The 23,799-nt window shown below is 42.6% G+C and overlaps 1 protein-coding gene across 5 annotated transcripts in view; it reads right to left on the minus strand.

Moving 5' to 3' along the window:
• LOC143933979 (ETS-related transcription factor Elf-4-like) overlaps nt 1-17,783 on the minus strand; it is a 29,620-nt gene extending 11,837 nt beyond the window's left edge. For 2 of the 5 annotated variants that reach the window (XM_077457201.1, XM_077457200.1), the window contains exons 1-3: nt 17,197-17,539; nt 13,472-13,639; nt 9,620-9,706 (exon numbers count right to left, since the gene is read on the minus strand). In XM_077457201.1, coding sequence (XP_077313327.1) covers nt 9,620-9,706; nt 13,472-13,639; nt 17,197-17,284 — 343 coding nt within the window. In that variant the 5' untranslated portion in view covers nt 17,285-17,539. The other 3 variants (XM_077457198.1, XM_077457196.1, XM_077457199.1) reach the window with 3 other exon arrangements.
• Nucleotides 17,784-23,799: the final 6,016 nt, after the last annotated feature.

Genomic DNA, 23,799 nt, shown 5'->3' on the forward strand with positions numbered 1-23,799 from the left:
CCTGTGCGGATGTGGACCAAGTTGTAAGACCCCGGCAGGTCTAGCTTGATAAATACAGAAGAAGTCCTTAGTCTTTGAAAATGATGATATGGGTTCTTGACCGTGATTTTATTTAATTCTCGTTAGTCCACACAGGGCCGAAGAGAGTGGTCCTTCTTTTCCATAAAAAAAGATTCCTGCCCTTGCTGGAGAAGTGGAAGGTCGGATGAACAGTTCTTATGATCTGTGGAGGTAGTTACAAGCAGAGGAGAGGTTTCCTGGGTCACTACTCCGGATCTGATATGAGAGACATCTGCCAAAAAGAAAGTCATTGAGTCTTTGGTTGGAGTGGGATGTGTTGTTGAGCTGCAAAGTTCAGATCAATGAAACAAAATCAGGAAAAAGTCTGAGGTTGTAATGAGAAGTATAGTTCAATGTGTTGCGAAACGGCCACATTTTCTTCAATCCCCAGAAAACCTCTCTGGAATGGGGACCTTTGGTTCAGGAGGTAGAATTATCACAGTGGGTGCGGTAGTAGTTGCGACTGGTGCCTCACCATTGGAAGAGGTTGAGACCAAAGAAGGGTTTGCAGTGGTGGCCAGGGTTTGCATTTATTCTTCCGGAAGAGACTTTACGGCCTGGGTGAGGGCTGCGAGGTGCTGGCAGATGTAATCCATAGGCGAGGTCGCTTTTGCAGGCTCAGAACATGATGGTTCGATTCTGTCATGAACCTTAGGTTTGAGCCTGACGTGCAGAGGGAGACCTCTCGTACAACCCTGGCTCAGAGACCACTGGAGTTGAAACAGTGGTGGTAAGAGCACGGTGGGGTAAGAGTGCCTGCAGGGTTCTCTGTAGGTGCCAGATGAGAACCCGAAACAGCTGGTCCAGGAGTGCTGCGGATGCAGGCAGTGGGTGCAGGTCAGCAGGTGTAGGTATGCTGTGAATGCAGGGCAGTGGATGCAGGTCAGCAGATGCAGGTATGCTGTGGATGCAGCACAGCGGATGCAGGACAGCAGGCTGGAGCAGGGTCTGACAAGCCAGGACATACAAATAAGAGCAATCATTATAAACAGCAGGTAGAGGGCAGTCAGAGTCCAGGCTGGGTTTTGGCAACAGGCGATCAGGCCGGTAGACAGGAAAGAAGCAGGTTCAAACAAGCCAAAGGTCAGGACTGGAGATAGAAGCGTGGTCAGAAATCTGGGTCAAACACTGGAACAGGATACAAGCACAGAGTCAAGTTTCAGGGAACAGCTGCAGATCAAACTGCAAGGACCAAGTGCCACTGGAGTGTCTTTGATAGGCCACTAGGCACCAAAGCACGTGTAACATTCGTTTGTGGTGTCTGTAATTCACGCATGCGCATTGGCACAGGTCTTCTAATGCGGGCAGCACATCCCTGACAGAATATATCACAGTCTGTGCAGTATATTTAATTTGCACCTAGAATGTGAAGCTCCAACCTCCTTTCATGTTGCTTACTTTTCTATTCTTAGCTGCTTTGTTAAAAAGTATTTTTCAGTATAACTGAATGAGTAATTGGAGTGACTCAAAGCAAAACTAAATCCACTGATTTTTTGCACAGAGCAGCCCCAATCCTCCTCTTCAGGGGTCCCCCACTGACACTCCTGTCCTCTACCCTTGCTGAGTGCCCCTAAAGCAAGCTGCTTGCTCTGGGGGCACTTGTGCGTGTTCACTCCCGAGCCACCTCTTTGTGTCTATGGGACACGTTGCTACCGTTACTGTGTATCAGCCAGTCAGGAGAGAGAATCCCGGGGGAGCCTTAGCTCTCGTGCACATGGCTGGATTGGGCTCAGGCAAGTATTAGTGGAGTCTGCGGGGGTACCTGCACCCTGAATGTTTTTTAGCTTCATGCATAGAAGGCATGAAGGTAAAAAAACATTTAGCCTTTACAACCTCTTTAACTTTCCTAAAACAGTTATATTTATGGCATGTCATTCATAATAACTGTCACAGTTGCTTGTGCTTGTAGCTGAACCATAAAGCCATCAAATGGCTGTCTTGTCTGGCATCTTGACTGATCAACTGCATCACTAAGGCAACTGCAGATCAAACAGAGGCTGAGATGGCAGCTTCCTTGGTTGTAAAGGATAGAAAGGTTTAGTCCTACTTTAACTCTCGTCAACTCCCTTCTGCTCTTTTCATACATTGAGATTTAATCTTAAAGAGGAAGTAAACTCTCCCACTCTGATGCTTCTTTTCATTTAGTCCATTATAATAAGTCATTATCAGACTATAGCCACTGTAATCCAGCCCAAATCGCATATTACTTACTGTTTAAAGAAACTTTAAAAAACTTGTTTCCAGGGGTTAGGCAGCGCCATCTTAAGTATTGTTTGAGTCCACAGTGGAGTGTATTTCCGCCCTTACATTGAGCACTTCCTGTACTGTTAACCAAGCCTTCTTCTCAATCCAACGTTTCTATGGCAACCCTGCTTCCCTGTTCATAGCTTTCTTGTTTATTTCATAGTATTTACTTGTGCTGATGTCTAATGTTTCCCTTTGTCAGACGTATCAGCTTCAGCTGATAAGACTGCAGTAATGACCACGTTTAGACTGTATGTCATGTCACATGGTCACATGGTGTGTAGGAGGAAGCTCTAAGTAATTAGCAGAGTTCAGTGTTGTGCCGTAGGAAGTCCTGATAACAGATAGATAAGACATAGTGTGCCTTAAATCAGGGGAGATTTGGGCATGCTCAGTGACTTCATTCTACAGAACAACAAGGATTACAACAATACTAAGCAAGTAAGGAGATATCTACAAGCAGTGTTCATTAGGGTTTTTTATGCTGATTTACATGGGACAAAGTTGTGGCGGAGGGTTTACAACCACTTTAAGGAGAGAGGCTGAGAGCAAACAGCTTCCGCTGTTCTCTTTCTTTAGAGAGCCAATAATGCACTGTATCATGGGTGTATCCTGTATTACATGCTACATGTTATACACATGGTGAAAAGATATAAACTTTCAACAATGTATACATTAAAAAATACACACACATTTGTCCACAAACCATAATAGCTATTCTAATCACATTCCCTGATAACCAGTAGATGGGGTATTTACAAGCATATGAAATACAATAATGATATAAAACAGCAAACAAAATATAAAAAAAGAAAGGCAAAACTACTTTAAGGTAAATGTTAAAACAATAACTCAAAGTATGCAATTACAAAAAATACACTATAGTTTCCCTGTACCAGTATAGTTAGTTTAGTTTAGAGATGAACAGAAAGAAAATGATGGCATAATGTGCACCATATTAGTGTTTGATCCTTTTCCTAGTCTCCACTGCTGTCTGTGACCCTGGAGTCTTCTTTCATCCTAGGCATGTCATGTTGGGGCTACGGGCCCCTCTATAAGAATATATGGGGGAGCCATTCTTGAGAGAGAAAAGACAGCAGAGATATTATTATATTATATTATTTTTATATTTTTATTTTTTATACTTCATAATATTTCTGTTATTTATTATTATATTAGCCACCTGTATGATAGTGATGTGCAGGTGGTAGGTCCTCTTATGGAGACATCAGGGGTTTACCACACCCCTGATGCCACCCATGCACTAAGCCCATTGCCTCCCATGCACCAAGCTCATTTGCTGTATATGTTTTCAGATCTGTGACTCAGTAGTATTAAGTATAGATAGAGCCAACATTTGGGATTTTCAGAAGTAGGTCAGCAATGATGGCGTATGTATTTTATACAATGAGGGTGTCCTTTCAATCCCAACTCTCAAGTATTATAGCAACTAACTAAAAAAATCGAAATGCCCATTTTACCCACACAAAGCCGCAGTTATGTGAAGCTGCTGACTCGATACTTCTCTCTTCTTCTGTGTGCTTTGAAGGGGGTCCTTCCTTCCTTCAGATGTCCACGTTACTATCTGCATTACGTGGGCACTTCCCATTGGTGGAGGTGACACTTCCAGCAGCTGGTCTTTTCACATAGACCTCAGAGGCAGAAGAACTCATGGGGGTGGTGAAGGGACCAGTGCCCAAGAAGATAATGAGCAGGGAAAAATGGCCACTCCCCAAGGAAGGAAATTAGCTAGTGAGCATTGCTGTGAATGATCAGAAAGTCTTATGCCGCGTACACACGACCGGACAGACTTTCGACTGAGTTCTGACGGAGTTCTGACAGAGTTCTGACGGACTTTTCGAATGAACGGACTTGGCCACACACAATCACACCAAAGTCCGACGGATTCTAACGTGATGACGTACGACCGGACTAGAATAAGGAAGTTCATAGCCAGTAGCCAATAGCTGCCCTCGCATTGGTTTTTGTCCGTCGGACTAGCACACACACGAGCGGATTTCTCGATAGGAACTGGGTCCGCCGGAGTTCTGGCAGAAAAATTTGAAACATGTTCCATTTCTAAAGTCTGTCAGACTTTTGCAAATCAAAAGTCCGCTGCAGCCCACACACGATCGAATGGTCTGCCGGAATCATTCCGTCGGACTTTTGATGTTGAAAAGTCTGGTCGTGTGTACGCGGCATTAGAAGTGCCACCAGGTTGAAGAACATGATTCCTCTTTTTAGTGTGTGACATAAAAAAAAGCCAACCTGCAGCTCCCCCTTCTTCAGGGCTTTGGTTGTGTTAGATCTGTTGATTATGGGAACTACAGTCTGTGTCCTAATATGAGCAGTGGTCCAGAGTGTCTACTGTGCCTGTAGTGGAAAAACTGAAGAAGGCGGAGCTGCAATCCCACCATCTGCATTGGCCATGTTTTACGTCATAAAGTGATCATTGTTTTTCAACCTGCAGTGATAAAAGCTGGCTATGCGGAAAGCTTTTTAAAATAAATTCTTTATTGGTTACATAAACACTGATACAGAATCCAAAAGTGCTAACAAAGACTTCCCCATAGCATGTATGTAAAGTAAAGAAGAAGACTGTGTAAGCCAAAACATGTTTGCACTTTTGGATTCTGTATCAGTATTTATGTCAACAAAAATAATTTACATCAGAGTTGCTGGCTATCATTACTATGGATATATGCTGTGGAAAGTGAAAACCCTAGCCAGAGCACCAGTCTCGTGTCTCCACACTCCGAACACAGTAGTTGAGCTTGGGTAAGGTTTGTTTTAATTGTTCTTCAACCGTTTGGAGTTTTTAATACTTTCTGTTCACACATAGTGCTCCTCACCTACCTCCACAATCTTGAAGGACCCACCAGAAGTTGAGCCACCACAGACTCACACACCTCTTTGGTACACTTGGGAAAACTAGGGCTAAGGCTTCATACATACATCCACTAGAGGGCAGAACAGTGTATATTTGGGCATCATTTTCTACCTAGGAGTCACCAGCAACCTGCCAAAATCAAAGACAGGCTGGAGTGCACAGCGGCTGTACATTAATATTCACACATCTGAGTGGTACTTGCATGCAGGGGCACGTGTGCTACCCTGACTGCATTTGAGGCAGTGCATACCATCTTATACACAAGTACCGCTTGGCTGTGCATATATATTGGTTTACAACCGCTGTGTAATTTATCTTGTCATGCTGCCAGCAGGCACCTGGCAAATCCCAGGCAGAGAAATGTGCTCAAATGTACATTGTACGGCTGCTGTGCGGAACCTAAATGTCATTCATTCCTTAGTTGCAGTATACTGAAATCTGATTGGTTGCTCTGAATTACTGCAGCGTATGCAACACCACTGCATTTTGTACTGCATTATTTTATAATGTGAATATCCTCATTTAAAGTGTAACTAAAGTCTGTGGGCTCCTCCACAGGTGCTGCCATTTTCCCCCATCTACTTCTAGGTTCAGCATCTATGGCCATCTTGAGTCGCTGGCTATTGGTGACATAAGTCCTGCACATGCAAATTCATCCGAACACCAAGTCATTGCTGAGAATAAGTTTGAAGCAGGCAGGTAAAATAGTTTTCATAGAAAAATTAACTATTCATCCTGCACATTTGTTGTGTGCTAATGGTGGTAAAACATAGGCGTGTGCACAGGGAGTTCTGAGTGTGCCTGGGCACACCCTAATCACCCCATGCGGCGCAAAATTCTCCTGCTGACCAGGATGCTCCCCCCAATGTGATCGCTCCTGTGTCTATTCATAACTGAAACCTAGTAAATGGTGTTTACTATGCTTTAGTTTGTGAATGAACACGAAGCTGCTCAGCACAGAGCACTTCCCATTCATTCACTGTGCAGTGCAGCAGAGGCTACAGAGAAAGGGACTGGGGAATCTCTGTCCCTGATATTTCACCAAAGCCCCCCAATGGGGCTGTTAAAAAAATTGTAAAAAAATATAAAATAATGCAAATAATAAAGTACTAACCCCATCCACTGCCCTACTGACACCAACTTCTACCTTACAGATACGGTCACTGCTCTACTGACAGCATCCAAATTTTAATCCGTTTTAAAATGTTTCTTTCATTTATTATATATATATATATATATATATATATATATATATATATATACACATATGTTTTTGAGCTTTTGTGTGCACACCCTAATGCAATACACCTATGGGGCAAACTCAAATGTTTTGGGGTTATTTTCTCTCCAGGACTAATTTATCTATTTATACAGTGTAGTGTGAATCTAGAAAATTTAGCATTTTGGCCACCAGATGGAGTTGATGATCATAGTACAAAAGTATTTACGTTTCAGCACACTGCCTAAACGGGTAATACCTCGGCCTAGCAACACCATAGTCGCTGGTTCGAATCTCAACCATGATACCACCTGCCTGGAGTTTGCATGTTCACTCTGTGCCTGTGTAGATTTCCTCCCACACTCCAAAGATATGCTGGTAACCTAATTGGATCCAGTCTGAATTTGTCCTAGAGTATGTATGGAAGAAATGTGAGTTAGGTTCCGTTCACACTGCTGCGATGCGAGAACCTGTGCAAATCCAGTACGGGTTCCCGCATTGCATGTCACCTGCGCGCAGTTCACACTGCCCTATGCGAACCGCTGCGGGTGTCAATAGAAAGTTAATGACACCCCCAGATCGGTTCGCATATCGCAGTGTGAACTGTGAATTCAGACAGGAATTGGATGGTATGGGTGGGAACCCATGCCATCCGATTTTCGTGCAGACCAAAAAAAGGGTCCTGCACAATTTTGGTCTGAATGCGATGCAGATTCAGCTATACAATCTGTATGGCTGGATTCACATCACACAGACATTGCATGTGATTTGCACAGCAGTGTGAATCACATGCGATGTCTGACATCTCAGCAGTGTGACCCCAGCCTAAGGGACCTTAGATTGTAAGATCCTTGAGGGCAGGGACTGATGTAAATGTAAAATATATAGTGAAGTGCTGAGTAAATTGACAGTGCTATATATGTACCTGTAATAAATAAATCATAAATAAAAATATGATCATCATCTCCATCTAGCAACCATAATTAATTACTGATTTGCATTACTATGTATGTATGAATGAATAACATTCAGCCTGGTTTCACACACATGCGAACACACACATTGCATGTGATTCTCACCTGCTTTGCTGTGCTGATCACATGCAATGTCTCTGCAATGCGAGTTCAGCCATATGACTGAACTTGCACTAGATTCACACAAAAAAGGTGCAGGGACTTTTTTTTGCCTACACGGGAATCGGATTGCATGGGTGTTCAGACCAATGCGATCCGATTCCTGAATCCACAGTTCGTACTGCGATCTGTGAACCGATCTGGGGGTGTAATTAACTATGTATTAGCATCCACAGTGGTTCGCAGAGCATAGCTCCCAACTGTCCCTGATTTCGAGGGGCTGTCCCTGATTTGGAGCAATGTCCCTCTGTCCCTCATTCCTTCTCATTTGTCCCTCATTTTGGTCTGATCTATATAGTTGTATATCAAATGCACTTTTTATCCATCAAAAAGTGTTTCCCAGTGCTGAATCTTTCATCCGATTTCTAAATTGCTGCATTTGTAAATTCCAAAAGCAAATATAAAGTAATAGTAGTGGTAAAAAAAAGTACTTGTGGGTTTAACCAAACTTGTTATTTTGTACAATTCTCCTTTAAGGGGCATGGCAAGGGGCGTGTCCTATGCCTGCATACTTTTGCTGATAGGTGTCCCTCATTCCCATCTCAAAAAGTTGGGAGGTATGGCAGAGTGTAAACTGCCTGCGGGACAGATGCAATGCGGGAACTGACACTGGAATCGTGCTGTTTTCCGCATCGCAAGAATGTGAACCTAGGCTCAATCTGGAAGGACTATAACCTTATTCCATTCTATTTTGCCTGCATTTACACAGAACAAATATACATGAAGTTTAACCTCTTGCCGACCAGCTGCTGCAGTCTTACTGCGGCAGTATGGCACGGCCTGGCGAAATGACGTTACCTTACGTCGTTTTGCCTTTTGGCAACTGGGGGCAAGCACGTACGCCCGCAGCGTGTTCACAGAGCCGATGCAAGTGCTCGGCAGGCGCGATGACAGACACACACATCCCGGTTCTTTCAGGGGAGTAGAGACAGATCGTGTGTTCACACTAAGTATGAACGCTGATCTCTCTCTCCTCCTAGACATTCACCTCCCTCTACAGTTAGAACACACCTAGGGAACACAGTTAACCCCTTGATCGCCCCCTAGTGTTAACCCCTTCCCTGCCAATGACATTTATACAGTAATCCGTGCATTTTTATAGCACTGATCATTGTATAATTGTCACTGGTCCCAAAAATGTCTGAAAAGTGTCCGATGTGTTCGCTGCAATATCGCAGTCCCGATAAAAATCGCAGATCGCCACCATTACTAGTAAAAAAAAAAAAAAATGCCATAAATCTATCCCCTATTTTGTAGACGCTATAACTTTTGCGTAAACCAATCAATATACGCTTATTGCAATATTTCTTTCTTTTATTTTTTACCAAAAATATGTAGAAGAATACATATCGGTCTAAACTGAAGAAAAAATGAGTTTTTTTGATAAAAAGTGTTGGATATTTATTATAGCAAAAGATATTGGGGGTTATTGTTGAAAGGCAAATCCATTTTATATTGCAATTGCACTTGAAAGCGCACTTGGAATTGAAGTCGCTTTAAATCTAAGGGGTAGATCTGAAATGAGTGGAAGTTAATCATGTGCAAGATAAAATGCTGTTTTTTATTTTCCTTGCATGTCCCACTCAGATCTACAGCGACATTACTCCCAAGTGCACTTTCAGTGCAAAGTGGATTTGTCGCTCTTCTTTTGCTTATAGTGCAAAAAAAAAAAAACCACAGAGGCGATTAAATACCACCATAAGAAAGCTCTGTTTGTGGGGAAAAAAGGAGGTCAATTTTGTTTGGGTACAATGTCACACGACCGCGCAGTTAAAGCAACGCAGTGCCGAATCACACAAAATGGCCTGGTCATTAGGCAGCCAAATCTTCTGTGGTTAACAGGATGAATAGCTCTGCAAATTTTTTTCTCATATAAATATTATTATGTCCCTTCTGCGAAAAAAAAAAAAAAGTTTGCCTGCAGTTTTTTTTTTTTTGCTGCCAAAGTTCCACTTTAAATGCCTATACATGCAAGGGTTAAACAAGAGAATAAATGCAGATAAAAGCCAGTGTGTATACATTAGTAATATCCAAACATACCCTCATGGTAAGGCAAAGCCCTATTCTGCTCACCACAGACTGCAGTCTCAGGCTCCGCATCCTCTTGTAAAACCTGTTGGTCCAAATTCCTTCCGCGTGTTGTCACCGTGTCTAACAGGTCTGCGAGGAGAGGAAACATTAACGGTAAACAGTGAGAGGAGTGCAGACATTCAGTATATTGTTCCTATAGACAGAGACTGTGGTTGAGACTGTACTGAAACCCTTTACATATTTTCCCAGAGCAAGGGGAATTTTGTTAACCTTTTTATGACCAAGGCTGTGCTACTTTCTGCTCTTGACCTTGCAGCGCATAAAGTTTTTTTTTTTTTTATTTGAAAAGAAGCCAATAATATTCCAAGAAAAGCAGCCTAACGTTCTAGTGTAATGCTGTATATTTGTTGATATTAACGAATTGCCGACCAGTCGCCATCATTATACGTCACTAGGTTGGCTCCCCTGCGCAAATCACTGTAGCTGTATGATGGCCGCTATAGGAGGGCACGCAACCGGGGGCCGATGCATGTGGCCGATGGCGACCCGCGATTGCTCCTTAGGGAGCAAGAACAGGGATCTGTCAATGTAAATAGACAGATCCCCATTCTGACAGGGGAATAGAGGGAGATCTGCTGTTCCTAGTGATCACTCCCAGTCACTACACTCCCTCCCCCCCAGTTATAAACGCCTCCCTAGGGAACACTTAACCCCTTGATCGCCCCCTAGTGTTAACCCCTTCCCCGCCAGTGACATTTATACAGCAATCAGTGGCTATTTTTTAGCTCTGATTGCTGTGTAAATATCAATGGTCCCAAAAAAGTGGTAAAAGTGTCCGATCTGTCCGCCGCAATATTTGCTTTAGAAGAAAAGGGTGTCCCACTTGGACTTGTGGATGTTGCTGCATTATGTAAAACTATAAGCCCTTGTACACACGGTCGGAAATTCCGATGGACAATGTCTGCTAGGACCGTGTTGTCGAATAATCCGACTGTGTGTGGGCTCCATCGGACTGTTTCCATCGGAATATCCGACGGACAAAGTTTTCCAGCTGGGCTATAAAATTTTCTGACAACATGATCCGGACTTTGTCCGATTGTGTGTAGAGAATTCCGATCGGACAAAGTGCCACGCATGCTCAGATCAAATTCCTAGACCAAAGCTATTGACTACTAGCCTGAACATAGTCCCGTCCTAACGAAATAATGTCATCACGTTAAGTACGATCGGATTTTGTGACAACTTTGTCCGACTGTGTGTATGCAACAGTTTTGGACAAAATCCGTCTGACAAAATCCGACGGATTTGGTTGTCGGATTGTCCGACCGTGTGTACAAGGGCTTAGAATAGTTATATGTAAATATCCCAAATACAGCCAAGAATTTTCAATGGTGGGCATCAACCCCAAATTATGTATAGAAAGCAATCCACTAGGGAAATGAGGAATGGCTAGGAGCAACAGGGTTTTGTGATACCCAAAAGATACAGAGGTAAGTATTAACATAAAAATAGCGTAAAAACTGATTTTTATTAGAAAAGCTAAAATATTCCCTCTACAATTGAGTCAGGGAATTGACTAAACAATCCAAGGTGCATAACATGAAGAAAATACAAGATAATATAAAACAATATCATCCACATAGAATCAGTGTGATTATTGGTGCGTTTTCCAAGCGGCCGATGCGTTTCAAGCAAAGTGCTCTTTCTCAGGGGTTTGCTCTTGGGTAGCACATCAAAGAATTTTATAAGCTGATAACGTGTATCAAACACAGCAGGGTAGATGATGCCAGAGGTCACCCAGGATGGAAGAGGGGCAGAAGACAGCACAGGGAAAGGAAGAAGGGTATCAGCCCGAGTGTCCCAGGCACAAGGGATACCAACCAGAATGTATAAACGGTTTTCCTTGTTAAATAGGTGTATTGATAAAGTATGTCATCAAAAGGGGTAGTAGCTGTGGACCACATGTGGGGTAGTTGTGAAAGTACTGAGCAGATGCTGGATGGAGGAGCAGTGCTGATCCCCTGGGTTTGTTGTTATACTTTGTGTTGATGTCTCGTTTGAGAACATTTTTTGATCCATAGGTCCACTATGTACTTTTACAACTACCCCAAATGTGGTCCACAGCTTCTACCCCTTTGGTGACATACTTTATCGATACACCTGTTTAACAAGGCAAACCATTTATACTTTCTGACTGGTATCCCTGTGTGTGTGACACGGGCTGATAACCCTCTTCCCTCTACCTCTCCTTTTCTTGTGCTGTCTTCTGCCCCTCTTCCATCCTGGGTGACCTCTAGCATCATATACCCTGCTGCGTTTGATACACTTTATAAAATTTCTTGATGTGATACCCAAGGGCAAACCACTGAAAAAAAAAACACTTTGGTTGAAACACATTGGATCCGCTTGGAAAACGCACCATTTATCACATCCATTCTAAGTGGATGATATTGTTTTTATGTTATCTTGTATTTTCTTCATGTTATGTACCTTGGATTGTTCAGTCAATTCCCGACTCAATTGTAGAGGGGATATTTTAGCTTTTTTAATAAATATCTGTTTTTATGCTAGTTTTGTGTTAATACTTACCTCTGTATCTTTTGGGTAGCACAAAACCCTGGTGATCCTCACCATTCCCCATTTCTCTAGTGGATTGTGTTATATTAGAATAGTTTTTACATTTTAGAATGGGGTGCCTCCAGACTGTCCATCATTTTTAAAGGGTGCCTTGACTGAAAAAGGGTTGAGAAACACTGGCTTAGAGCACCACTCTGCCGATGGTTCTACTACGTCGACCTTCTAAACCCGGGTACCGGCTTCCGTAGTGCTCATCCAAGCCCACTATGTAAAGTTTCATGTAGAGACGCAGCACTCCTGACAGTCCATGTACTATGTAAAGACAGAAAGTAGCCTCAGGCTAGGCTTCCCCAGGCCACCCCTGCTGACGTGTTTCACCCCAGCCAAGGGGCTTAGTCGAGAGGTGGTTTCTGTCTTAACATAGGCTGTCAGGAGTGTGGTGTCTCTACATTAAATACATAAAAATGTGTAAGGGAAAGTATTTTGTTCTTACCTCATGAGTAAAGCACGGGTTTTTTTTTTTTAAGGCAGTGGTTCTCAACCTTTCTAGTGCCCTGACCCTTTGATAAAATTTCCCAAGTTGTGGGGACCCCTAACAGTAAAATTATTTTCATAGCGTGGGCTGTCAGTACCTAAGGCAAGATAAGTAATTTGTGCCCTACGTACATTTAGCGCTCCATTCATTCAGTATTAAAACCCCTTATGGTACATTTTAGGATGGTACATTGTAGGATGTACCACCCTTTCCCTTTGTTCTGCTTTCTTTCCCTTTTATCTCTCTCTATCCCAATTTCTCCCCCCCCCCCCCCCCCATCCCAATCTCTAGCTGTCTTTCTTGTTCTTTCTCTTATTCTTTCTCTCCCCTTTTCTTTGTTCTTCCCCCCTCTTTTCCTCTCCCATGTATTCTCTATTTTCTACTCTTACTCCTTGGAGGGGGGGTGGGGATTTGAAACCTGGACACATGATTCCAAACCCCAACAGTGAATTCCGGACAGGTGGCAACCCTAGCCGTGAACTGAATGGGTGGCTGCGAAGAGGCTGAGTGAGCGGTTGTGGGCTTCAGGGATAGCCCTGCTGGGCGACCATAAAAAGGCTGGGAGGAACAGCCCAGGATTCCGTGACCCCTAGAAAATCATAATTCGACCCCGGAGGGGGTCCCGACCCCCAGGTTGAGAACCACTGCTTTAAGGGAAATCCTGACACCCATTACACCAAATCAGAACTGTGATTACTGTTTTATCTTAATGCCACTTATCAAGCCTACTGTATCTCAATGTCAAGCAAGCTAGTAAATGCATTTGTCATCTGCACACTCACCTGTAAACTGAGGTTTTGCCCCATCAGTGTTGTCAGTCACACTCCAGATCTCTGAATCCCTCGAGGAACATTCAGGAGAGGTAAGGAAAGCCAAAAATGGTAAATTTACGTCACTTGCTTCATAGCTGTACTCTGACTGCTCCCAGCAGTTTGGATTAGGATAATATTCTAAAAGAGGGTAAAAGTCAGATTATTATAGGAAGCGGGGGGGGGGGGGGGGGGGGGGGGGGGGTGTTTGTACGGTTGTCAAGCAGCAGCTCTGAATTAAAAGACACAGTATATTGAATATTGGCAGGGTTGTGTTTGGAATGGGAGTATCAGCCCTCAATTTTTTGTCAAATGTATTTTCATTATCAAAAATTGTGCAAAGTAATTTTTCTCATCTGTACATATTTGACATTCATAAGAAATATGAATATGAAATATGGATTATTCCCATATAGCCACATTTTAATTACATCTCAGTACAGTAAGTCCCCTACTTACGATCATATTCTGTTCCGGGAGCTTGTTCATAAGTCCAACTTGTTTGTGCTTCCTACAAAGATCAGTGCTTGCAGACAATGGCCCAGCATTGATGTCAGTGGGAGGAATAACACCCCATCATTGCTGTCAGTGGGAGGGATCGTGCCCCATCATTGATGTCAGTGGGAGGAATAATGCTCCATCAGTGTTATCAACATTGTTTGTGTCAGTGGGAGGAATTATGCCCCTCTCTTTGTGTCAGTGGAAGGAATGGTGTCCCATTGTTGGTATCAGTGGGAGGAATAGTGCCACCAGCATTGATGTCAGTGGGAGGAATAGCACCCCATCATTGCTGTCAGTGGGAGGGATTGTGCCCCATCATTGATGTCAGTGGGAGGGATCGTGCCCCATCATTGATGTCAGTGGGAAGAATAATGCTCCATCAGTGTTATCAATGGAAGCTATAGTCCCACATTGTTTGTGTCAGTGGGAGGAATTATGCCCCTCTCTTTGTGTCAGTGGAAGGAATGGTGTCCCATTGTTGGTATCAGTGGGAGGAATAGTGCCACCAGCATTGATGTCAGTGGGAGGAATAGCACCCCATCATTGCTGTCAGTGGGAGGGATCGTGCCCCATCATTGATGCCAGTGTGAGGAATTGTGCCCCATCACAATGGAAGATATATTTCCACATTGCTGGTGTCAGTGGAAGGAATGGTGCCCTGTTGTTGGTATCAGTGGAAGGAATAGTGTCCCATCATTGATGTCAGTGGGAGAAGTAGCACCCAATCATTGCTGTCAGTGCGTGGAATAGTGCCCCATCATTGATGTCCGAGGGAGGAATAATGCCCCATCAGTGGTATCAATGGAAGCTATAGTTCCACATTGTTAGTGTCAGTGGAAGGAATTATGCCCCTCTCTTTATATCAGTGGAAGGAATAGTGCCACATCATTGGTATCAGTGGAAGGAATAGTATCCCATAATTGGTGTCAGTGGGGGGAATAATGCCCCATTGTTGATGTTAGTGGGAGGAATAATGCCCCATTATTGATGTTAGTTGGAGGAATAGTGCCCCATCATTGGTATCAGTGGATGGAATAGTGCCCTGTTGTTGGGGTCAGTAGAAGGAATATTGTCGCATTATTGTTGTCAATGAGAGGAATAGTGCCCAAGGGCCAGATAAAGGCAAGCATCCACAGGTTGGAGACCACTCTTTACCAGACCCTGTGCAGAGATTACAAGCTTGCAGGTCAACAATCAAAGTGTCAGCAGTCAATGGGATTATTTATACCCCACTCTTGGTGTGAGTGGAAGAAATGGCGCCCCATTGTTGGTGTCAGTGGAAGGAATAATGCATAAATAGTGCCCCAAAGGTCAGTTAAAGGCAAGAAAATGGCCACATTAGGCCAATGAGCCACAGTTTTTAGACCACTGACCTAACCTATTCTAAAACTAACGATTACCTTTAACACCAACCATATACCTGCACACCTAAAGATAGAAGTCTAATTTGGAAATACCATCTGAACTTGGTAAAAAACCTTATATATCACCACTACCAGCCAGCACTACATTGGCCCCACTACATCCTATCCCACTGTATAAACATGATTAATCAGGTAACCAAGACATCTATGTTTATGCCTAAAGCCACCCTCAAAGACATCCAAATCATGCTCACACAACCAGCCATCTTCTAAAGTCTTAAGTCTGCTATACAATGTCAAGCACCGGTCTTTATGGCAGTCTAAAGATTTGGCTTGCAATGCTTATGCATAAACAAACAGAGGGTCTTGGTTATGATGGGCACCTTTACTTTTTAATACTTATGAAGTGCAAAATGACACTGGAGTAATATGTGGGTAGACTGGCAAAAACTACAGTACCCTAACTACAGATATATGAGGGTGTACACTCCAATTCTAGAGGGAAAAGTGGATTTTCCTGTCAATTTCTTTTAAAAGAGACACAATAGCCTCCACACTATCCTATAGGGTTCTTCTATTCTGGAGAGTTTGTTCTCTTCTCTTCATAGTGTGCTGTAAGTTCAGACTTTTCAATGGTGTCAGTACCTGACAATTAGCACTATGATGGCCTAACCGTTCTTCGCACCCAATATCCATGGATTCTGGTCAGTAGAATTGTACATTTTGCTCCCAAGGTTTGATTTAGACATTCTATCCCCCTACACCCATTGACTTATCTATGCCTGCCCTACTCCTATCCCAGTTAACAGGATCAGATGTCAATGTACACAAGACACAGCAAGACTGGGAATGCACATAGTTATCCCACTGTGTTTCAGTACATCTTGAACAGGTGACTAGAAGAGTAGAGCGTGCCATCGTCTTATTCTGGCAGCAGTTGGCATCTAGTTGTCAGACACAGGGTGGGTAAACTGAACAAATTTCCAGAAGTAAAAGTGCAAAAACTTCAGGAATATTTAAACTGAGGACCCAGGTGTATTACAATGGTAGAAAAGAGGGCCATGTGCCAATCAAACTTTACTAATTTACAATGAATTACTGAAGGTCAGAAGTCCATAATATGGCCTTTCTACATATTGCTATTCAGGCACTGCTGGCCTTACTTATTGTAGTCTAGTATCCCCTACAAAGTACAATAAAAAATATCCTGTATTATATGGGAATGTGGTACTTGAACCCGGCAACATGATATCTGTGATACCCCAAGCAGTCCTGCCAATCTAGACTATGACTTGTGTTGACGAAATATGAACCTTGAACACTTTCCAGTTGGATTACAATGGCAGAAAAGATGTCAGTCTTCTAGTCAAACCCTTTATATATGCCAATGTGTTAATAAAGTTCAGAAGTCAATGACATACCTTCTCTATATATTCCCGGAAACACTACCACCCAGGCACTGCTGGGCTTTCCTATTAGAAAGCTTAGTATCCTCTGCAAAGTACAAAGGAAATATTCTGTATTTTTGGGGGGAATGTGTTATTGGTTGCCAGCAACCCTTTAAGTCATGCTGCCCAAGGCCATGGCCTGTGTTGACTATGCAAAATAACTGTCTTGATCACCTCCCACCCCTACCCCATTCTATCTAAATGCATTTTATGTACATTCCTTAGAAAACAGTGTTACTATCCCTAGTGGATTCTTCAAAGTAATGGCAAATTTTTGCCAAAGGGGACATAGACAGCAATTAAAACCTCAAAGGAAATCTAAAATGGATAAAAAAAAGTTGTGGGCTGTGCTACACTTTAAACATCATTACCTGCTCAACCTCACCTGTTAATGATAAATGGTTGGTGCCACTGTCCAGTTCAGCTGTCAGATTGCTCAGGATGGGGAATGGTACAGAAGCCGCATGGTACATCTTGCCAGATCTTCAGCAAACTCCCTCTGAATGCAGTCAAGTGCAAGCTCTGCAGGTCAGACAGGATGGGACCAAGTGATTAAGGTGTTGATGTTCATGGACAGTGTGCCAGTTTACTGAATGATAGGAAAGCAGGACGGGGAAAAGGCATTTACCAGCAATAGTTGTAGAACAAGAATAAGCAGTTTCTCGTACATCAGGAACAATAAGATGGAGAATCATACTGGTAATGTAGGTGGATTGTCTCTCACTGATCCTTACCATTCACAATGCATGTCTTCCAAGAAGCCACATCGTTTAATAGGCTTCTAATCGGAGTTTCTCTTGCTCATTGTTTTTTTCGGGTAGATTTGCTTTCCCAGAGTTTCAGTTGAATGTCAGCATGGCTGGCTGCCAGATCTCAACCTGTTATTAACTGCAGGGCACTCCCTGCAAGTTTATCTTGGAAAACAAAGAGTTACTGTAAACTTACGGGCAGGCAGGCCTCCTAATGATACCACAGCAGAAAAAATAATGACAGAAATAAGTATTATTGGAAGGGCTTAGGTCACTATGATGATCTATAATCAGAAGGGGTCAAATCTTAAATGGGCATTTAATTGTTTAGGCCATCCTTGGGTCAGTGCTATAGGGGTATTGACTATGGTCATGGTGCCATCTAGTGGATGTTTTTTATATTACATTAAAAAGTTTGTCAACGTTTGTCTTCAATGCAAGTTTGAAAAAGTAGACCATTATTTGTCTTTAACTCTTTAACTACCAGAGTATTTTTTTCCAGTTTTTCCACACCTGTTTGAAAAAAATCAGTCCAGGTCTGGAGACTACATAAAACCCCCTAAAACATAAGACTCCAGAAAAAAAATGGTGGTAGTTACAGTTTTCAATGTTGCCCTATATTAGTGCAATGATTTTTCACGCACACAATTTCAGTGAAAAATAAACCAAAGTTAATATTAGGGCACACAGTATATTACACAATTTTGGGGTAAAATATAAAATATGAGGCTGCGCCATGTAATTAGATGCCCAAGATGTTAAGCCTTAAAATTGCATATGCCAGTGAAACAACGACAAGCTTCAGTGCCTTAAATTTTCCATAGTTGATGCTTTAAAAGCCTTTTATAGGTCATCAATTTAGAATTAATCATTAATGAATCAACATTTTCGTATGTAGCCCCCCCGCTGCATGTGTTTATGTGCATGTATGTGGTGCAAAGTGTTTTTGGGGGGGTAGTTTAAGTGCTTTGTGTAACTTTATTATTTTACACTTTTTTATCACATAGCGGTCCAAAAGTCCTCTGTCTGATACTAATTGGTTTGGACAGGTTCACTGTAATAAGACATCATGGGTCTTTTTGGCCCCTGATGTCTCATTTGCCCTCCACTGAAGCTACTTTGTTTCTTCACCGCCACTGTGGCTGGGGAAAGTGACAGCTGAACCCAGAATTTATAGACGTTTGCTGGTCTCCCTCCCCTCTACCCAGTGGCACCATGCCGATCCTAGGTCTGCAGCCTGATCACTTCTACCTGACAGCTGACAGCTGGGCTTCTCCGACTAACACTAACTGTAGAATCCAAAAAAGTGTGTGCAATCCTACTGCTGCCATTCACATATTGCAGTTGCTTTATTTATTTATTTTTCTCTTTTATTTACACGGCCTTGTCTTTCCTTGTGCATAGTCATAACTATCTCATTCTAATTTATTTTGTTTCTTGTAATAGTCCTCCTCCTCCATTTTGCAGAGTTATTTCAAGATTTTTTTCATCCAAAATTTTATAAAGCGGTAGTTTTGTATGAGGAAGCAAGTGCTCTTTCACCTTTGTCAGGATATTCCTCCTTTTGCAGATTATAAATCCATAGATTTCTCATCAGAAAAACCAAACTAAAAACCAAACTAGTTGATCGTAGATTTGTGGTCATCTGGGAAGGCTGATGAGACAGTCACTTTCAGGCCACTGGAGAACAGTCTCTCTGTTTAATAATGTTCAAGAAATGAAATATTTAGTCTGTTTAATCTCCTATTCTGTTTACTTTTTGTTATACTTTTCAAATGCTTTAAACCAATAAAATTGGAACTTCACTCTACCAATCAACATTGATTATTTTTAAACCTCATGCTGCTAGTATTAGTAACTAGATAGGAAAGTATATCAGACTTATTTGTGTTAATTTTTTATTTTCATTTCTTAGTTACTTCTTGGTTTCTTGCCTGGGCAAATAATGGCATACATCCCAAGAGTCTTCAGGAGTGGAGGAGAGGAGGAGGGGTTTCTCAGCTAAGCACACTCTCCCACATGATTGAGCTAAGGGCAGTCATGGAAGGATGGAATAGTTTGCTTTGAATATTAAAAATTAATTAAATTGTGTTTTTTGGTTTGAGGTGCGCAGATGCAGTGAAGATCTGTTTTAAGATCATCTAATTTCCTACCTTGTTGGGACAGCGGGGACCTTTTGAAAGGTGTATATTTGCACACTGACATGTTCCCGATACTACATAATGAGTTAGTCCTCAATGGGGTGTCTAGGTGATGAGTTGGCTGCTCTTATAAATTGAGGAACTGAAAAAGAGGCCTCAGGTTGTAGAACATATGTTTCAGTATCCAACTCAAAAATCTGTTTCACATTGTGAAGCCACTGTTCCAGTTCCTCAGTTTATGAGAGCAGCCAACTCATCACCATTTGTCCCATGGGATACCACCAGTACATTTCTGGAAAATACATTAATTAGTATCCAAGTATATCTACCTAGGGTTTCAAAGCCACCACTCTACTACAGTACTTCAAATATTGCAATTGTTGACCTGTTTTGATGGATGACTTGCTGCAAGCAGATAACAGTGTGGGGTACCTTCCAAAAGAGAGACTTGACAGTGCAACTAGGCTACATGAGACAGATTTTGCAGGGGTACAAATGGATACCTAAAAATATGGTGAAAAACCTAGACACTGGTGACATACATACCTGTTAGTGGAGCTCAAGATGATGATGGTGGCTTATCATCCAAGTACCCCTAGTGGTGGAGACAGGAACTTATAGGGCAGCAGAAGGGCGCAGATGGCAGAAAGGTGGGTCTGCAAACTTGATCTTAGAGATACTGAAGTTGAAAAAGCGAGAGGTCAAGGTCACAAGTGAAGTTTGTTAACAATAGATACAGAATCACAATCAGAATCCAGGTCAGAGGCAGGCAGGGGTCAGCAAAGTAAGGAGGAGTTTTGCATGGTGACGTCTCCGTGAACCTGGTCTCCTGGACGTTCGTATACAGCCAACTGGCTATTTTGCTCTTGGTTTATTTTTCATTGTAAGTGCAATTCTTTTTTTAATGCAATAAATGTTTTTACGATATTATGCCATGGTGAGCTTCTCTCTTTTGGGTTTCCTGTGACTGCCCTTGGGGTCTACATGTGTGCTTTGGGGAGCTGGCTGAATATTTCCCGTTGCTGGAGAAAGGTGTTCAGTTAATTCCTATTAACCATGTCATGTCTCTGGGAGAGGAAGTCCGAATTAAAGGCACCCGATACATCTTTAAAACTTAAAGGCCCCAACTGGGTTTAGGTCGCAAGCCCTAAAGGCTTGCTAGCTGGTAAACCTCCATTTCCTATGGTGGTCACATCGGATTGGATTCATGTGGACACTTGTTTTTTTCTTTTTTCTTTTCACGATTAAAGGTGTTTTGGCGTTATTATATTTATTCAGAAGTCACTTTAATTGGATTTTTTCACTAGAATTGGACTGTTTTCACTTGATTTGGACTTTTTTTCAGGAATATATTTATTTATATATAGTTACTTTTTATGTGATACATATTTTGGATACATGTAACTTATTTTCGGTGGTCCTAATTTACTTCCGCTGGTTATATATACACAGAGATTAATATTTTCCTACACTAAATTATTTTTATGAGATTTGATCATATTTTCAGCATATGAGCTGATTTTTTATTTTTCATAGTATATATTTTTTATTTATATCAGGTTTATATATAGATTTCTATTTTTTAGCGCTGCTACACGTTTTATTTATCTATCTTTGTGTGTATCTCACCTCTAGCAGCTGCTTAGTGATTTAATTTTTTTGTTGTTTAGCGCGGTATTCACCCCCTTTTTACAGTATTCCACTCTGCATCTCCCTCAAGGTAATACTTAAAATCTGGCCTGTCAGTGGGTCCTGAGGACAGGAGTTGAGAACCACAGAGGCAGAAGAAGAGGAGAGGGTGGATGAGAGAGCTGTGGCAGAATCACCATTAGCATTTTGGAGGTGTGGTGGTGGAACAAGCTCCAACAACATTGAACCCTGTCCTGCATCCTTCCCAGCTGCCAGCAGAGTTGCCCAGTGCGCTGTGTAGGAAAGGTAACATCCCTGCCCATGCCTACTGGACCATGGTTAGCAGTAATATGAACCTTACTGCTGACCACCCTGTCCAACAAGGCCAAAACATTGCCTTCCACATGCTGGTAGAGAGACAGAATTGCCTTCCATGAAAAGAAATTGCGCTTTGGAACCTGCCACTGAGGTACAACACATTCCAAAAATTCACTAAAGGGGGCAGAATCTACCAGCTGAAAAGGCAGCAGTTGCAGTGCTACCAATTTGACCAAGCTAGCATTTAGACGCTGAGCATGTAGATGCCTGGGACTGAATTTCTTTTGTTATCGTACAACACGGGACACAGGGCCATAGTAGTTACTATGTGGGTTATAGGCCACCTTCAGGTGCCCTAAGACAAAAAGTCCACTCCCTATATAACTCTTACCACTACTGGGAGTACCTCCGTTTTTTCCCCAGTGTCTAAGGTGTTGGTCACGAGTAAAGATGTGCTGTGCTGAGCTCCAATGGAGCAACCCTTGTTGGGGCTAGCCATGAAGCTAGGACTATTGAAAGTGTCTTTTAGGCCGAATTTAATGGTACCCGGGCCTCGTGTCTGAAGAAACTAGGTTTTGCTTGTAAATACTTCTCTTTTTAGAGAGCTGGACCCCGGGATCCAGTACTTTTGGTAATAAGGCCATAAAGTTTTACTGGTGGTGGTGCTATTACAGGTCCAGGATTGTGGAATGGAACCCACCGTGAAGGGTGAAGATTGGGTCTGTTGGTTTTACCACAGAAAACCCTGCAAATTTTTGAATTTTCTTATGAATGTCTCTTTTATATTTGTAAATGTTGTCACGCCTATGTGTCACTACTGGGGGCTGTATGGAGCACATACTTTCTCATGCTTCCTCCAAAAGATCACGCTGTGTCCAGAACAGCAGCTTCCTTTCTCTCCAGTCAGCAGCAGACCTCTGGTAAGTCTGGGGGGTTTTCCTCCTCACCGGACACCCCCTACCTCTGGTGTTTTCTCCCCCTCCTCACTAGAAGGAGCACCAGGAGAAAAAAAAACGATCAGCTTCCAGTCTCTCATCTCACCATTTTTCCCCCTTTCAGAGTGATCCCATATGATCAGAGCCCCGCCCTTGCGCAGGAATTTTTTTTTTTTAAGAGGAGGGGCTATAGTCAACAGAGGGGGTGGGGCTTAGCACAGCGTTGGCATCCTCCAATGTCCAGTGTGGGATTGTGCATTTTAATGGCAAAATTTTTACTGCTGCAAGCTGACGAGGGACACAGGAGCAAAAGGGGCATGAAAGAGGTTTGGTGACACAGGCATTCCTTTTGACACATTTACTATTGCATCAGGCTGAGCATTAATAGCAGCGGCAGGGCTAGACTATTGCTCAAGCAGTGGATGCGTTACTTCTGGTAGTAGCTCTGCTTTGTGCATCAGGCTATGGTCGGAAGGGGGGTAAAAACACTTGAAAAAGGGCTCTAGAAAGACTTCTACAGCCACTAAGAAGCCTAAAACCATCTAAAAAAAAGATGACATACTTCCCTGAGTGATATGGCTGGTCAAAGTGAGCCATCAGGGATGTCAGCTGCTTTTAGCACTGCAGCCCCTGTATATATATTACTGAAGAGTTTTTTTTTCCTCGACCATTTTAGGCTTGGAACAAAAATTGATGCCTTAAACGCATCCCAGAGTGGGACTAAGCATAATAGGTCCCCGTCCATTACCCAGGACCCTCAAACTGAGCAACAGGGGGCAAGAGATGATGCCTTTCTCTCAGGCAACCAGGAAGAGACTGATGACTCCTCTTCTGAAGAGTCTAATATGGATGGATCGGGTTCACAAGAAAGGTTGTTGGTACAATCTCTCACTGAATTGGTCCGCTCCACATTTTTGCTGCCAGTAGCGGAGTCAGTCGATGAGCCTACCTCTTGTTTGGGTTCACTAAAGCCTCCCCAACCTATTAATGCTTTTCCTATCCATTCATTACTGAAAAAGCATATGTATTATGTGTGGGAGCACCCAGATTAACAGTTTTTTTCCTCCAAAAAAGTTTTCAACACTTTATCCTATGGAGGAACAGTTTAATAAAAAATGGGGGATTCCTGCTATATGCTCTGTGAACAAAAACTTGACTTGTCCTGTAGACAATGCTAAAATGCTTAAGAATCCAACAGATAAGAAGTTGGAATTCC

This window comes from Lithobates pipiens, unplaced genomic scaffold (assembly GCF_037356315.1).
Source record: "Lithobates pipiens isolate NorthernLeopardFrog02 unplaced genomic scaffold, aLitPip1_a1.2 Scaffold_27, whole genome shotgun sequence".
Classification (NCBI taxonomy): domain Eukaryota; kingdom Metazoa; phylum Chordata; class Amphibia; order Anura; family Ranidae; genus Lithobates; species Lithobates pipiens.